The sequence below is a fragment of the Manis pentadactyla genome, chromosome 18 (assembly GCF_030020395.1).
Source record: "Manis pentadactyla isolate mManPen7 chromosome 18, mManPen7.hap1, whole genome shotgun sequence".
NCBI lineage: Eukaryota > Metazoa > Chordata > Mammalia > Pholidota > Manidae > Manis > Manis pentadactyla.
Genome location: NC_080036.1, coordinates 8580880 through 8599653, shown reverse-complemented (window position 1 = coordinate 8599653; position 18774 = coordinate 8580880). Strand labels below are relative to the sequence as shown.

The 18774-nt window shown below is 41.2% G+C and overlaps 1 protein-coding gene across 5 annotated transcripts in view; it reads right to left on the bottom strand.

The window, feature by feature from the left end:
- HERC2 (HECT and RLD domain containing E3 ubiquitin protein ligase 2) overlaps nt 1–18774 on the bottom strand; it is a 278650-nt gene that overhangs the window by 253061 nt on the left and 6815 nt on the right. For all 5 annotated transcript variants that reach the window (XM_036876980.2, XM_036876984.2, XM_036876983.2 and 2 more), the window contains exon 3: nt 6658–6772. In XM_036876980.2, coding sequence (XP_036732875.2) covers nt 6658–6772 — 115 coding nt within the window. The remainder of the gene's footprint in view (nt 1–6657; nt 6773–18774) is intronic.

The following is an 18774-nucleotide window of genomic DNA, read 5'->3' as shown; positions in this document are numbered from 1 at the left end:
ACTGTATGGTCCACTTAAATGTGGAATCTAAAAAAGCCAAACTCACAGAGAGTAGAATGGTGGTTGTGAAGGGCTGGGGTAAGGGGGAAATGAAGAATGTCGGTCAAAGGGTACAAATTTCCATTATTAAGATGAATAAATTATGGGTATCTCATCCACTGCATTGTGACTATAGCTAACAGTAGAGTCTTACATACTTGAAAGTTACTAAGAGAGTAAATCTTAAATGTTCTCACCAAACACTGAAAAATGGTAATCATGTGGGGTGACGGAGGTTAACTAATCTTACTGTGTAATCATTTCACAATATGTATGTGTATTCAAATCATGCAGTACACCTTAAACTTAACACACTGTTAGATTTCAATTATATCTCAATAAATCTGGGGAGAAGGAAAAATATTTCAGAAACAACTAACATATACTTTTACATACAGCATCATAATACATAATACAGGTGAACTGGTGGAGAAATCGGACTGACTTGATAACTCAGGCTGAAAACAGCTCTATGGCCATTTCCCGATGTGTTAACAGTGTGGAATATAACACAGGACACATGTTTTCTAAGCCTTGGGTTTTTTTTCAAGGACAGGCTAATTAATTTGAATTTTCTAAACCTTGTACATGAGATTTTTACTCATTAGGTAACCTGACATGACTTCCACATGTTGAAGATTGTGAAAATGTAAGATTATAGACTCACTCTAATTGAATTATAAAATTCTCACAAACTTTCTTATACCAACAAGTATCATGTTGTTCTATACCATATCAGCTTAAAAACTGTTCAAGTCTGTCATTAACTTAGACACTGGCCCAATAGAAAATCGATTTAATTGATAGCTAATCTATGAAACACTGAACAACTACTGAGAGAAAAAGCTAGATTACAGGCTGCCAAGCACAAATTAACAAAGACATGTGTACACGCCTCTGTCTCTTCTTGCTACCACAATGGCAGGGCGCAAAAACACCTTTGCACCTTTCACAGAGCACATTCTTCCTGCTCATTAAACATGCAATATGGGGCTCTTAAGACGTGCTCCAGAGCTCTGCCAAAATGCTCTAACATGTCTTCCCACTTTTTTATATGCAGTATAATATATATTTGGTCTTTGCCCCAAATTCCTGGCAGAGGTTCTAAAACCTGTGAAATGGACTGAGGACAGGAGTGTCTTTCCTTTATTCATAACAAGAACCTTTCCACCCTATCTGAGTTCATGCTAATGAGCTGACTAAGGACGGGGCCTCCAGAGAACTTCAGGACGTGGGCTGGCTGCCAGAGTGATTAGAGAGTGACAGCGATCAGTTTCACCCCTGGCCTCAGAGAGGGGACGGGGCTGGAGAGTAATTATAAATAAACTCTTGATTAAGGAATTTTGGGAGTTTCCAACTGGTGAACACATGGAGGTGTTGGGAGGGTGGAGGCCTCAGAGAGGGCGTGGAAGCTTCATGTCCCTCCGCATGCCTTGCCTAGGTATCTCTTCCATCTGGCTGTTCCTGGGTTGTATTCTTTATCATTAATAGATGAACTTAAAAAACATGTTTTCCTGCCTTCCGTGAGTCATTCTGGTGACTTACTGAATGAGTGGGGGATAATGGAAACCCTGCATTTGCAGTTAGCCAGGCAGAAGTGTGAGTAGTCTGGGAACCCCATTTGCAGCCAGCCTCTTAAGTGGAGGTAATCTTCTGGGACTGAGGCCTGAGCTGAATTCCGTGGTTAAGTGTCAGAATTGTATTGGATTACTAGACACACAATTAGTATCAGGGAATTACAGAATTGGTGTGGGAAAATGACATGTATTTGATGTCGGAAAAAACATACCTTATCTGAATTAGAAGTCACTTAATTTGGATAAAAACTGTAATTAATATGAATGGTTGAAATTAAACTAGAAAGAATGGTGGCAGAGATGTAGCAAGATGATGAATGTTTCTATCAAGCAAGAAGATAGTAACTTCTGTCTTAAAGAAACATGTCTAGTTATGCCAGAACATGAAAGAAAATGATAAGAGACAAGTGGCAAGGTACAAGAAATTATAGATTTGAGGAAAAGTGAACTTTATCTGCTTTGATTTACAAAACCTACAAAAATGTGTCAGAACAAAGTTGATCAATAAACAAAAGTGTGAGCCCTTTCCTATGAGACTGGGCCTCCTCTCTGTGATCAGAGCACACCAGCCTGGAGAAGTCACAGCACAGCTATCCCTCCCTTGAGCCCAGGTCAGCCTCCTCTAGAAGCTGTTTGATGCCATCTTCCCAGAATCAGACTCTAAATTCTGAACTTTAAAATTATCAAGGTGATTTTAAACCCGAATGGTCTCTGGCACTTCCTACATGACCAGGGTAGCAAGTAAGGGCTCCCACATCATGGAATTCATGACACAAGGCTCACGATCAGGACGAAGATCAGAGATAAAATTAGGTAAAGAGTTGGGATGCTTCTCATTTCTTCATGGCTCACTGCTATCATTAAGAGCTTCCCTATGCTTCAAGCCCACAGTATGGGAAGGGATACCAAATCAAAAAGAGAAAACAAACTTTATGTACAATTAGAATGTTATTTAAGCAAACACACTGCAGTTCCCAGGATGGCAGGAGGCCCCAGAGACATGTCCATGCCTCGATGTTGCTATAGTCTAATCCCTAGGGTGGACAAGGACCAAATCCTCACACAACAGCCATGAAGCCCACCCTGCAAAGGACTTACTCCTGTCCATTTTGACAATATTGCTAAGTGTAATCATTTAACCAGAGCCTTAAGTCTTATCATCTGATTCCTTCCAAAGCTAAGGGCAGAAACTGGGTCTTTAACAAACAAGAAGGATTGCAGAGCCTCAGTGGAACTGCTGATCCTTCAGGCAACAGCAGAAGCTGACATCACTGCTTCCAGGAGACACCAGGCAACTCCCAGGGGTGGGTTAAAACTTCTATAAAGGACGTAAAATCCAAAGCACTAAGAATTAATTGTGGAAAACATAATAAATATGTGGGAAATCTTATTGCAGTCACTTGCTTTGGAATATTGTTGGTTTTCTCACTGTTCTATTGTCTAAGCAGCACACAGGAAACTCTTTTCCTTTCCTCTAGGTCTTTAAGTCTAACAGATTGTGTAATAGACACACAGACATGACATACTCTAAAAAGCAAGTACCAACAACAGGAATTGTTAACATGTTAGAAATACAAATTCCCAGGCCTCATTCCAAATCTAAGGAATAGGAAACTCTAGGGTGGAGCCTGTCATGAGTGTCGAACCAAGCCCTCCAGGAGATCCTAAGGAGCAACAGGAGTTGGAGAACCTTCAGGCTAACACACGATTTAATTCTTTGAGTTGACACTGCAGTATAGAACCCCAAGTACTTTTCCTAACATTCACGGTCCTCTGTGCAGTGGCTTTTAAACTTTAGAGTATAAAAGTGTCCCGAGGCAGTGTGTGCACTGCATCAGCAGGCACATCCCCCAAGGTTTAGGTGCAGCTGGGTGCTCAAAGGAGCACATTTCCCTCTAGTCTGCAAACCACTCTGCTGCTCCCTACTTGCCACTCACTGCTCCCTGTCAGCACTGAACACACCCACTGCCAGTTCTGCTTTTCACAGTCCTCTGTCTGAAGGCCTGTGCCTGCTTCTCCCTTGGGACCCCACACACCTGTCCCTCAAGCCCAGGCCAGGTCTCCCTGACTGCTTGGGCAAAGCAGAGAAACACTCCATACCTGACTCATCCAGCAAGGGCAACACCACGGGGGCTGTGCCAGCCTGGTATATACCTTGGTAGGTGGATGCCTTCTTTACCTAAATAATCACGAGTTATTTTGGGAGAAACACTACACTTAATGCTTTTTTTACACCCTCCAAAGAAAAACTATAAGAATACCAGGAAAGTTGTCAATCAGCACAGGCTATAAGGGAAACATTCATGTTCCCCAAAAAAAACAAAAATTAATCTTTGAGTTCTTAAAACCAGAACACATAACCAAAGGCTAATAACTAGACCCCACCAAACAAAAACCCTCAAAACAATTACCATACTCACATACAATATGAAGTTATAAAAAGCCAAAAAATAAGCTCTGTAGAACTACAAAAAGTCAGTCCTGATGTTAATGAATTATATTTGTAGTGTAATGGAAACAGGAATGAACCTTTTTCAAAAGGCCTGGCTTCCAGTGCCAGCTCTGCCCAGCCCTGCCCCAACCCTATTATTTGTGCATACTGTGGCCTCCATTTCTTGAAGAAAGAGGATTAAAGGAAATGAGAAAATACTTTCAAAAAAAGATACAGCGAATAAGCAAAGTACTGGCTGGTATTATGTCAACTATCTGCACATACTAAAAAGGTTTCCAATACATGAAACAGCTCTTGTACTTAAATTATTCAAACAAGGCCAGCCCTAGACAAAAAATAAAAAATAAGCTTAGCAGATCTTTGAGTAGTCTTCTACTTTCCCCGTCTTTACATCCTATTCCCTCTTCTATTTCCCTCAAAATAATAACCGCAAACAACCTAAACAGGGTGTTCAGAAACATTCACTTGAAAAAGTATGGACTATACCCAAGTCTGTCTTGCTCAACAGGACCTCAAAGGAAATACAAAAGCTTACTACCTGAGAGGTAGCTCTTTTTCCTTATCAAGATGGCTAGCAAATTCTAAATGTAACTGCAGTAGAAAGTAAGGAAAGTTTATCCCAGGGGAAATGCAAATTATTAGAAGCCACTATTCCTCTGAAATAAACCACAGAGGAATCAAGCTTGACAACAGTCAAGAACCCATCCCGTAGTGGTTGTGTGTGGAAGAGAGTAATTGATCCCTGGGGAAAATACAGCAAAGAGAACTGGCATTTAAGGAACTTCTTATCTGTATTTTCCTCACAATTAGCTACAATATAATCAACATATAATATACATAATCTTAAAAATGGAATTGATATACATAAACATGTGAAAAAGTATTTTCTAACAATAAAAAGCACACAACACACCAAAAAAACGAAACTTGTACTGAATGCCAAAAAATGACCCCCAAAAAAACTACTCAGCTGAGACCTACATAAAGAGCAATTATGTGTTCCTTTCTAACCATATGATTTTCAAAAGAACAAGAGCAAAAAAAATCCATCAAATGTAACAAATAAAAAATGTATTTGGAATTTTTCCATGTAATTAGTTTTTCTCAGAGCATCTTCTAGAAATAGTGTTTCATGAAAAACATTTTTGGCAAACATTGTTTTAATTCATTAACAAATACTGGAGGGCTGGGAAGTAGAGGTATAAAACTTTTTTAAATATTCAAGACCAACTTCTAAGACTACAAAAATATGATGGAGTGAAAGAAGCCAGACACAAAGGAGCACGTGTAACTATGTGATCCCGTTTACATGAAGTTCTAGAAGAGGCAAAGTAATCACCGGAGAGAGAAATCAGACCTGTGGCTGTGTCTGGGCACTGGGGCAAGGATGCGCTGGGAAGGGGCAAGAGGGAACGTTCTGAGTGAGAGTAATGCTGAGAGGTTTAGGTTAGATTACATTTGTCAAAATTTGTGAAACTGAAAATATATGCATTTCATTATGCAAAACTGTTACCTTCAAGACAAGAAACCAAACTGAACTTGATCAAATTAATGATCTGCATGACGCGTCTAAAGGAACTGGGTAAGACATAGATGGACAAAAGGACGGACAGCCAGGGAGCTCTGAGACAACCAGGCAGAGAGAAACGCCAGTGGTGGGATCCCAGGACTGGTGTACAGCTGCTCACTTTCTTTCAGTTGTTCTGGGTGTGTGGAAATTTTCCAATATAATGCCAAAAAGAAAAAGAGATAACTCTGCTAGACATTGTAACTGAAAAGACATGCCATTTTTCTAATATATTCTCAAGTGGACACTAGCACAATTTACTCTACAAAGAGAAAAAGAACTATTTTCTAAAGTATTTTTATCCATCTTTAATAGGCTTTAAAATAGTGGGCCTAACCAATTTCAGCAGTGGGTCTGAAGTGGGGCTTTTCAGGTTCTACAGGTTTGGGGTAGGTACAGGAATCCATTTCTTCCTAATGCCTCAACAGTGATTCTGATTCACAGCCAGTCTGTGTGTCTATCAAAGTCTGAATGATAGCTTCACTGAGTTTTCTTAACTACAGGCCTAAATAATGAAAAGTGTTCACTGGTATTTCCCTGCACAGATGACAAGATACAATAAAATAAAAGGCCATGTCCAGTCCATAGGCCAAAGGATCCCAAAAAGTGTTCTATACCCTCACACAGGAGAATCAGACAGGAAAAACTGCAAGAATAATTACTCCCTCTCAATTTTATAATAATCACTATTTATAGCTAGCCAAAGCAAGACATATTTCAAAACTTCTAAATGAAGAAATGTTAAAACTGGAGTTCCTATAAGCTGCAATTAAGACATCAGAGTATGGATACCACAGTAAGGTGGTTTTGTAATGAAAAGAACTTCGGATTCACATAGAAAAGTGAAATCCAAGCAGCTTGTAATAATAACTATCATTTAGACAATAATCACCAAAGTGAAAACAAAACTTTAAGGAGTTATGTTCATATACTACTACGCCTATAGCACATTCCAAATTTTCTATTAAATGCAATTTATAAAGACCTTTACAAAATGAAAAATACTAGTTAAAGGTCCTTACCTTTTCTAGGAGGAAGCTCTCCATTCTGTGTTAATTCTGTCCCAGTATATACAATTTCTCCATCTTTAACCATTTCATTCCACAGACCACAGAGCCCATCTCGTGTGAAAGCAAGCTGGCAATGTGATAAAGAAGACAAAACTTACAGAGTGATCATACTCACAGTGCAATTCTTAAAGAATGACAGGGAAAAATCTCATCTTTTATTCATTCATTCAACATTTAATGAAACTCATCTCAAGAAATAAAGTTAAGTGAGAAAGGCATGGTGCATAACAACATGTATACTATGTTTAACATTTTTGTAAGATGCAAGAATAAAGACACATGCATGCATGTGTTCTGGAAAAATAAACCAGAAACGAATATCAATGATTACTTGTGGGGAGATGGAAAGGGAAACATGCTTAGAAGGCAGTAAAGAAAAGTATTTCTCTTATCAAATATTTATCAAAAAGAAAAGTATTTCAAGGGCCTTTTGAACTATGCCTCTTTAGTAGGATCTACTCTAAGGTAAAAAAAATTTTAAACCTTAATCATTGGTCTTGACAATCCTAATATTAACATCAAAATTTTTAAACCATTTCATGTATATTGTACAATACGGCAATGCTAATGTAACAGAGCATATATTTATAATAAAGTATGTTAGGGTTATTAGAAACTAAGGTCTTAAGTGTACAAGAGATCAAACCAAGAAATTTTTTTAAGTATTTGAATTGGAAATCTTAATATGAATTTATATTTGAAAATATCTGTCTGCTGCCATTGAAAAGGAACTAGAGTCAATGGCACTCTGGACCAGATCCCACATGTTGGTTTTCTAAGTACCACTCCCCACTAAATGAAGCCTGGGCTCTTGGAAAGAAGGCTATTTAAGGGCAGGGCAGACAAGATGGGCCAGGAATATCTTTATGTTTACACCAAAAAGTTGCTCAAAGCCTGATGGGGACTCTACTGGCCAAATTAACAACAATTTTGAGCATCAAAATACAAAACTGTAGTGGACTGTAAAAGTAAACAAAAACACAAGTCCATAGAGATATTCAAAGAAAAAACAAAAAACAAAAATTCTCTCACTTATGAGTATTTGAGAGTCAGAAAAGACTTCTCAAAGCAAGCAGCCAGCACATGTCAGGGTCATGGAGGCCACCCAGAGAAGGCATCCATTCTGAAAACTGCAGGTGCAACAGATACTTTCTTACCAGACACACAAGATCCTTCACACTATAGTAGACACAGCTGACTGCCCATCCTTCAGTGGCAGCCATGGCTGTTCTTGGTTCACCAGTCCACTAACTCATTCTTGTCATCTTTCCAGCATATCACACTCATGAAGCATCTACTCAGCATTTGCAGTCTCAGTTTCTTTAAATGGAGCAACACTCAAAAGGCACCTTGTAAGCAATCTCAGAACAGGATTCTTCTAGACTCTCAAGACATTTTCCCCAGTCCTTTACAGTTCTCTCTTATCTAACCTGTACAAGTAATGTTTCAGCGTATCACTCTCATCCAAAGCACGTGTAGTTGGAACAACTCTAAGAGGGCCCTTGAGTTCCTCACCCCACAATGCACACACCCCCTAGGTGATTCCCTCCCAGTGTGGACAGGACCTATGAACAGGACAGGACACAACACTTGTGACTAGGCTTTTCTTCCTTCTATGGCAATGGTAAAGGAATTCCACATATATAATGAAGGCTTCATATCAGCTGATTTCTAGTTAATTAAAAGGAAAATTATCATCACTATTGAAAATAGTATGGAGGTTTCTCAAAAAATTAAAAATAGAAACATCATATGATCCAGTAAATTCTGAGTATTTACCTGAAGAAAGATTACTTCGAAAAGATAAATGCACTCCTATGTTTATCTCACCATTATTTATAATAGCCAAGCTATGGAAGCAACCTAAGTATCCATCCATAGATGAATGGATAAAGATGTGGTATATATGCACAAAGAATATTACTCAGTCATTAAAAAAAACCAAGACATTTCAGATCAAACGGTACAGATCAGATGTGAAAAATGAAAAAGCAGGGAGCAGAATCAGAATGAGAGAGAATTAGCTCCATTTTAACCACTGAGATTTGTGCTAACTACTGAACATAAATATGGATATCCTCTCCCCACGCACACGCCATATATACATGTATGCACTCTCAGATACAAACATGCACAACACATACACATACAACTCTGTAAATACAAATCCAGATCTTAACAGTGTTCAGGCCAAGAGATTTAAGTCAGAGTCATCAGCAAATGGACTGTAGACCATGGCCTGGAGGAGATGCCAATACTCAAGGAGAGAAGGCAGACCAAGGTCCTCAGCCCTGATGCACAATGAGAAGACCCCAGAGTGGCTGAGGTTAAGGCATCAGTGCTTTTGGATGGAGCCCAGATTGAGAAACACTGCTGTTTAGCTACAAGAAAGGGGGGAAAAAGCCAAAAGATATAACATTTAAAGAATAAGCCAAGGAAGAAGTCCAGATTATGTGGAAACAAGAATTACCACCACCACTCACCCTTTCATCACTTGGGCAGTGTCCACAGGGTGAAGGCTGGGCAGAATCTGTGTGGAAGGTGGGGAATGGGCCCCTGGAAGGAAACATGCCACAGGAGTCTCCTAGGAACGGGGCACCCAATGACAGAAATAACCACCATTCAAAGTACAACAGTGGGGGCACCTTACAGGATTCAAGGAAGGAGGAACATTACTAAGGCAACAAAGGATGCATCCCTGGGGGAGGGCTTGCAAGAGCTGCACTGTGGAAGGGAAGGTAAGCCCCTGTGAGAGAATTCCAGATCACTGAGAGGGAAGCACAAGATCCCAAGGAGAAGGAAATGAGGAAAACTGGAAAACAGTCACAGCATTGTAAGAACAGCCTCTACAGGAAATAAAAGTCACTCCAATTTGTCAATATACAAGTGTATGTGCAACTATAACTGGCTGTTCTTCATCAATAGCTAACATATAAAAACTCCCAGAGTGATAATATAGATTTTAAATTTAAGATTTGAATACACAATACAGATGTTTCTAATTAGTACTATTTGGTCTTAGGACCCTTTTCCAAGTTGCTCTCACATTCTTACCTCATACCTCTAAAATAACCTGAGAGGTAAAGGCATTTCCATCCTGATAAGAAGCCAGCAACACAGTAGTAATAGACCCAGTTTTAAGGGACAGTAAATTGAAATTCAGTGGTTCAATTACTTGACCAAAATCACATAACCCCAAGACTGTCAGAGGTAGGATTTGGAAAGAGGCCTGATCCCCAAGCTTGTTCTTTTCTCGTAACACCAAATCATGCACCCAGATGAGGAGTGGAAAGACCTGGAAGAGCCACTGAGTCCCCCACACGATGTGACCAGCACCTGAAAATGAGAGGACTAGGCAAGCTGACCCTTAAGGTGCCTATTAAAGTGACTACTTCAGAACTGCATACTTGAACAACATAATCCAAATTAAAATATGCCAAATTAATTAATGGCATTTTGATTAACTTGTAAGTTAGAAAGTGTTTCTTTTTCCTACCTTTAAAATATGCCTGAAATGTAGTGTGTTCAAATGTTTGCAGATGGCTAGAGCAAATCTATCTGGTTTTTTTCTTAGCCTTGCGGAGAAATACTTCCTAAGCACCTTTTGAACACAGGACAACATAAAAGTTCCATAGATTTTAAGAACAGATTTCTAGAACAATTGAGACAATCAGAAACATAAAAAGACATCTGAGGAAACCATGGCAGTGCAAAAGAGTAAGCCTGACACCCAAGAAAGGAGGGAAGCCTAGAGAGCCTAAGGCTGCTTCCCTGAGAGGCACCTGCCAATTCTGCCAGAGGACTGATACCAAGAATTGAGCAAAGCAAGGCTGGAGCCAGCCAGGGTCCTCCCAGGAGAGAGGCCTCATAAGCGTGCCATGGAACCTCGAAGAGTGACATGCATCAGAAGTAGAGGTAAGGTAGAAGCAGAACAGCCTCCCCAGGGAAGGAGCCCAGTTTTGAACCACCTACATTCCCACCTGCTCTTCAGTGCCCTGAGACTGCTAGAGCTGCTAGTTTTGTAGATCATCTCTGGAGGAGGCTATCATCACCCAGAGCCTCAAATGCTCACAATTTCTTATATACAAAGGGAACTCTAACAAAAATAATGGTAAGTAAAAAAAGACCACATGAGGATCCAAAAAAGATGATAGCATGAGAAGTGAGGCAAAAACCTCCTCCCAAAACCACATGACACGAAAATACAGCAAAATGCAACTAATCCTGAAAGAGTGACCTGAAGACTGCTACAGACTGCCTACATCTGGGAGAAAACAGAAGACCTCACAGAAAAGGGTAAAGTAACATAGCCCCAATCCGGTGGGACCCAAGCCCTCCTCCCACCCCAGCCCACAGGCAGGAGGAAGAGAAACAGAGCGGGGAGGGAGTAGAAGCCAGGACTGCTGAACACCCGCTCCGGGAGTATGAACCCACACTACATGGTGCTCTGGACATTTAGAGGTGTTAGAAAGCAAAGACAGGCAGAATACACAGAGAGACTAAGATTCCAGCAGCTTGTAGAGAACAGGTACCCACATCCGACCACTCCAGGACAAAAGGTGGGCACTTTGAAAGACATCCCAACAGCAACAGGGGTGCTAAACAGGCAAGGATTACAGAGAGCTTGCTCCTCCAGAGAAAGGACAGGTGGAAAAAATCATGTCTGCACACTCAGCCCAGCAGGTTGGGAACTTTCAGGATCTTCAGAAACTCCATCCCCTGCTGGCAATGCAGCTCCGAGGACCCCACTGCAATATGCAGCCTGCTGCTCCTTCCTCCTGGCCAGCACCAGTTTGCAAACCTGCTGCACCCACCATCATGCCAGGCCAGCTGGAGGGCAGCCCTGCTTACAGCAGCTACAGGGTCATAACGCAGAGGCTCCTCCCCGCACACTGGGCCAACTGGACCTGGCAGTGGAGGCAGGCACTACAGGAATCAGGAAAGAGCTGTTTCCTCCCGGCAGGCACAGGTGGCACATGTCTGCAACCCCCACAATCGCTCCAGGGGCTGGGCAGCTCCAGGGAGTAGAGCTTCTGGGCACCACCTACACAAAGTTGTTATTCCATACTAATCATTAGAAATATGAAATGGAAAAAAAATTTTGTACTAACCATAAACCCTCAAACACCAGAAAGAGGGCTAAGTGAAACTGAAATCACCAATCTTCTTGATAAAGACTTCAAGATAAAAATCATAAACATGCTCAAGGAGCTACTGAAAAATATTCAAGATCTCAGGGAAGACTTCAAGAAAGAGACAGAAAATTTGAAAAATACAGTATCTGAAATGAAACAAAAAAAATGGAGGGATTTAAAAGCAGATTAGAAGAGGTAGAGGAGATGGTAAAGGAAATAAAATCAGAGAACAGGAAAACAAAGAAGCGAGGCAGAGAGAGAAAAAAGGATCTCTAGGAATGAAAGAATAGTAAGAGAAGTGTGCAATCAATCCAAATAGAACAATAGTCACATTACAGGGGTACCAAAAGAAGAAGAGAGAGAAAGGAAGAGAAAGTCTTTTTTGAGGAAATATTTGCTGAAAAACATCCCCAATCTGCAGAAAGAAACAGTCTCTCAGGTCATGGAAGTGCACAGATCTCCCTAGGAAGACAACACCAAAACATATAATAATGAAAAATGGCAAATATCAACAGAGTATTAAAAGCAGCCAGAGAGAGAGAAAAGATCACATACAAAGCAAAACCCACCAGGCTATTGTCAGACTTCTCAGCAGAAACCTTACAGTCAGAAGGGAGTGGCATGATATAGTTAATGCAATGAAAGAGAAGGGCCTCCAACCAAACATACTCTACCCGGTAAGATTATCATTTAAATTTGAAGCAGGGATTAAACAATTTCCAGGTAAGCAAAAGTTGAGGGAAGTCACCTCCCACATACTGTCTCTACAGTGTATTTTAAAGGGACTGTTGTAGATGGAAGTGCTCCAAAAGCTAAATCCCTGTCACAAGAGAAAATTATACCACAATAAAGGAAGGAGACCAATTAATAACCAAGTAAATGCAAAAGGAAATCAACAACCAACAAAATCAGTCAAGGGATATAAAAAGAGTACAAAATATGACACCTAATATATAAAGAGCAGAGGAGGAAGAAAAAGAAGGGAGAAAAAAAATAAAGGACCTTAAGATTGTGTTTGAAATAGCATACTAAGCAAGTTAAGTTAGACTGTTAGATACTAAAGAAGCTGCCCTTGAACCTTTGGTAACCACAAATCTAAAGCATGCAATGGCGATAAGTACACATCTATCGCTAATCACCATAAATGTAAATGGACTGAGTGCACCAACCAAAAGACACAAAGTTACAGAAAGGATAAATTAAAAAAACACCCATCTATATGCTGCCTACAAGAGACTCACTTTAAACCCAAAGACATACACAGACTGAAAGTGAAGGGATAGAAAAAGATATTTCATGCAAATAATTGGATGAAAAAAGCAGGAGTTGCAGTACTTGTATCAGACAAAATAGACTTCAAAACAAAGAAGGTAACGAGAGACAAAGAAGGACATTACATAATGATAAAATGTCAGTCCAACAAGAGGATATAACCATTACAAATATCTGTGCACCCAACACAGGAGCACCTACATATGTGAAACAAATACTAAGAATTAAAGGGGGAAATAGAATAAAATGCAATCATTTTAGGAAACAAACACCCCACTAACTCCAAAGGACAGAGCAACCAGACAGAAAATAAGTAAGGAAACAAAGGCACTGAACAACACATTAGAACAGATGGATCTAACAGACATCTACAGAACACTCCACCCAAAAACAGTAGAATATACATTCTTCTCAAGTGTACATGGAACATTTTCCAGAATAGGTCACATACTAGGTTACAAAGAGAGCCTTAATAAATTTTTAAAAATTGATATTGTGCCAACCAGCTTCTCAGACCACAAAGGTATGAAACTAGAAATAAATTATACAAAGAAAACAAAAAAGCCAACACACATGGAGGCTTAACAACATGCTCCTAAATAATAAATGGATCAATGACCAAATAAAAACAGAGATCAAGCACTATATGGAGAAAAATGAAAACAACAACTCAACACTCCAAAACCTGTGGGATGTAGCGAAGACAGTTCTAAGGGGAAAGTATATAGCAATACAGGCTTATCTCAAGAAAGAAGAACAATCCCAAATGAACAGTCTAAACTCACAATTAACAAAAATTGAGGCCCAAAGTCAGTAGAAGGAGGGACATAATAAAATTCAGAGCAGAAATAAATAAAATGCAGAAGAATAAAACAATAGAAAGAATTAATGAAAGCAGGCAGTTGGTCCTTTGAGAAAATTAACAAAATAGATAAACCCCTAGCCAGACTTTTCAAGACAAAAAGATTCTACACACATAAACAGAATCAGAGAAAAGAAAAACCACTACAGACACCACAGAAATACAAAGAATTATTAGAGAATACTATGAAAAACTATATGCTAACAAACAGAATAACCTAGAAGAAATGGACAACTTTCAAGAAAAATACAACCTTCCAAGACTGACCCAGGAAGAAACAGAAAATCTGAACAGACCAATTACAAGCAATGAAGTTGAACTGATAGTCAAAAAACTACCTAAGAACAGAACCAATGGACCAGATGCTTCACCGCTGAACAGATACTTCTCCAAAGAAGAAATTCAGATGGACAATAGGCACATGAAAAGATGCTCTGTATCGCTAATCATCAGGGAAATGCAAATTAAAACCACAATGAGATATCACCTCACACTAGTTAGGATGTCAAACACTGAAAAAACAAGGAACAAATGCTGGCGAGGATGCAGAGAAAGGGGAACCCTCCTACACTGTTAGTGGGAATGTAAATTAATTCAGCCATTGTGGAAAGCAATATGGAGGTTCCTCAAAAAATTAAAAACTGAAATACCATTTGATTCAGGAATTCTATTCCTAGGAATTACCTAAAGAAAACAAGATCCCAGATTCAAAAAGACATATGCACCCCTGTTCATTGCACCACTATCCAAGACATAGAAGCAACTTAAGTGTCCCATCAGTAGATGAATGGATAAAGAAGATGTGGTATATATACACAATGGAATATTACTCAGCCATAAGAAGAAAACAAATCCTACCATTTGCATCAACATGGATGGTGCTAGAGGGTATTATGCTCAGTGAAATGAGCATGGCAGAGAAAGATAAGTACCAAATGATTTCACTCATTTGTGGAGTATAACAACAAAGCAAAACAGAAGGAATAAAACAGCAACAGACTCCAAAAAGGGACTAGCGGTTACCAAAGGGATGCAGGAGGGGTGGATGGGTGGAGAGACTGGGAGAAGAGGATTAAGGGGCATTATGACTAGCACTCATACTGTAGGGGGGTCAGGGGGAAGGCAGTATAGCACAGAGAAGTAGTGACTCTATAGCATCTTATGCTGATGGACAGTCACCGCAAGGGGTGTTGGGGGGGAGGGACTTGATAATATGGGTGAATGTTGTAACCACAATGTTGGTCATGTGAAACCTTCAAAAAAAAAGACCATGTGATTGAAAAATTAAAAAACAGAAGTAGATCAAGTGCAACCATGAAACAGAAATATAAACACAGAATTTCTCCTAAAAAGGACAGCCTAGCAATACATGAAAGTGCTGACTCTATTTAGCAGATGCCAGGCCAGGTCAGTGAGGGAAAGAGGAAGGGGTAGGCAGGACAAGGAAGCACATGAAGAACATGACACAGCATTATTATAAGGCTCAGCAAACTAAGGCCCAACCCACGAGCCCAATCTGGCCCACCACCTGATTTTATGCAGCCCACAAGCTAACAATGGTTTGTACATTTTTCAAAGATTGAAAAATAAATTCAAGAAAAGGAAAATATTTCACAACATCTGAAAATTGTAATACTGAAACTTCTGTATCCATAAAGTTTTATTTGAACTGTAAGGAAAATGGAAGTTCCTATGGCCAGGATCCTCATCCTAATCTACTTACCCACTACACACATGCAATGATGTAATTGGCCTAGTGTGTAGGTACATGCTAACACATGTGTTGGCAAGGAGCCTTTAAAAGCTGTGTTGCTGTATAGAGCTCTGCCCAGTGCTCTATGTGGCTGGCAGAGATGGATTGCAATCTTGCTGGATGCAGATGGGATTCTAACACTTGACCTGCCACCACGAATAAAGCTTAGTATAAGACCTTTTACCCACAACATTCCATTGTTCTCATTCAGTTTCAGCAAACCCAGAATGAACTTCCGGGAGCTGAAAACCTCCAGCGCAACATTTGGTATAGTCAGCAGATTACACTGCAGACCAAATACGAATAAGCTGCCCTTATGGGAGGAGTACTTTCGCAGGCTGCCACTATGGATGCGAAGATACTCAGGTATCCTCTAATGGACAGGTGGTCCAAAGTTGAGATCCTCCCACAGAAGTGGGCCCCTCCCCTGGACTAGGGGAAGGGGGAGGTGACACCTCAAGCAGTGGCAGAGGCCCTCTACAAAATAGGGGATCCTTGGAGAAACAGAGTGCCCACGTGGTGGTGGGAGCCAATGAGGATTAGCTGTCTCTCACGGTGTTTAAAAAGGCTACAGAAGAGAAGAACGTACTCCTGGAAGAAGTACATAAATGGCAGCACAAGAACACAAGCTGCAAGGGGCTGTGGAGGAGGTAAAAGATTCTTTACAGAATGAGATGGCGTCACTCTAAGGTGCTGTGAAAGTGGCAAGGCCATAAAGGAGAAGGATGTACTCCTACAACAGTATGAGACAACAAGCAGCAGCATGAGAACACCAGCCGTGAAGTATTTAGATGGTAAGAGAGTTGTTGAAATCTGAGACAGCGTCACTGCGAGGCACTGTGGAGAAGGTAAAGGATGTAGCAGAGGAGATACCTCTGGAGCAGCAAGAGAGCTGCCATCAGCCCCGTAAATGGTGGAGGAGCCAGGGGAGGGCAAGGAGGCAGGGCTGGTGCCAAAGGCACCAACGCCTCCTCTATTGAAATCCCACCAGGTTGTAGTTAAGAAAATAAAGATGCAGCAAACGGGATTCTCCAATAGAGGGGCAGCCCCCTCCCCAGGTCAGGGAGCACTCCATATTCTGCCCCTATACACAGGCAGAGATGATGGATTTGGGCTTCCAGTTTTGGGAGAAACCCTTGGGAGTCCCTATCAGCCTGGCTTCTGAACCTTTGGTATGTAGAGGTGGAGAGTACCCTCTTGTCTGAATTAAAAATGGGAAAATAGCTTCCCTGACAACTCATTCTGCCTTGTAGCAGTGACTGCAGAATACACACCAGACCCCAGGGATTCACTCACCTCTCAGATGGCTCTGCATTGTTCTTCGCACTGCATGGCCCAATCAGGGTGACTTACCATCTTTCCCCACTAGATGGCAGACGTATGCTGAGCTCCAAAAGGTGTTACAGGAACTGGGAATGAAAACTGCTATTTATAAGCCAGTAAATTATGGCTCGGACAAGGAGCTGTTTATGGCAGGGATGAGGGATACAGTGCTACAAACAGCTCCCCCATCCCTCTTTGCACCCATAGTGACTATTTTTGCCTCTCATTTGGGACAGCCCATATATGCAGTAGACTCATAATGTGCCAGGTTTGGGGGAGGCTGAAGCAATGCAGGTACAGAAGGGAGTGCATCTCACTACTGAAAGGAAGGGCTTAGAGGGCCCCATGAGGGTCATGAGGACCCAGATGTGTGTTGATTTAATAAAGGCAGGAGCAGACAGAAAAACTGGAAGTCAAATAGAATCTTACTAGAGCTGTGTCAACAACTGAAGCCAGAGCAAGTTCTGGCTGCTGAGGACCAAGAAACAGAAGCCAGATACAAAATCACAAGTCTGGCCCATATGGCCTGCAAGACTCCAGCTGGAGAGTGAGCCAACCTCGCCTGGACCCTCACAGGAAGATGACTGGGCAATACAGTTTGACTGAGGGGAGGTAAGGGGTACACGCCCTGTGGGATCAGGTGGGGACTGGAGGCCACATGTTATAATATCCCCAGTAAATGTACAACGTGTCTTGGCTCTAGTGACATGAGACAAATGCTCACTGATTTACGGCAACCCTGAATGGCTTCCCAGAACCCTCACTGTTACAGATGGATTCAAGGGTAAGGCTATCAGAGTGAAACAAGCCCAAATCCTATTAGGAATAGGGCATCTAATACTGTGTATGATGTCATGATTCTCTTTCAGACAACTTTAACACTACTGCAAGAGGTTTGGGATCTTTTAGGCTACTGGAAAGTGTTCATCCCGCATTTGGCACAAGTTCTGAAGCCCTTAGACCATTGGTACAAAAGGGTATCAGGTGGGACTGGAATGAGACATGTGCATTTGCTTATATACCACTGTGAAACAGGCAGTCAAGGCCATGCACGCCTTGAGTGTTATAGACCCATCAAGGCCCTGCGAGCTGATGTCCATGTGACCAAAGATGGTGTTATGGCTGGGGTCTCCAGCAGCAGCTTGAGAGAACTTTACTAACCTATTGGATTCTGGTCACAATTCTGGAAAGGAGCAGAGGTCCAGTACACCTTAATAGAGAAATAATTGGCTGCCGTGTACCACACCTTGCTGGCAACAGAGCCCATCATCAGGGTTTGACTCTGTGGCTACTGACATGGTATCGCGCCAACTGGTTGGTTGGTCACCAACCCCCTTTGGTGGCAAGAGTTGTGGCCAAGAATTATGGGCCTCTAGTCATACTAAAACAGTTACAGTATATCATGTGATAGGTCATTTGCCACTGGCATCCCCAGAAAATGAAGCAAACATATTGGCCCTGGTACACTGGCTAGAAGGAAAGCCTGCCTCTGATGTGGTCCGATGGTTAAATCAATGTTTGTTGTATGCGGGGCAGAAGACAATGTGGGCTATAGCCCATGGGTGGGGCCTACCTTAACCTCTGAATTCAGCAGAGCCTGGCAGGAGTGCACTGCATGCTCTAAAAGGGACTTAGACACTGAGTCCCACAGCAACATGGGACAATAGCTAAGGAGCTGACACCCCTCCTCAATGGCAGATAGCCTATACTTGACCTCTGCCCAT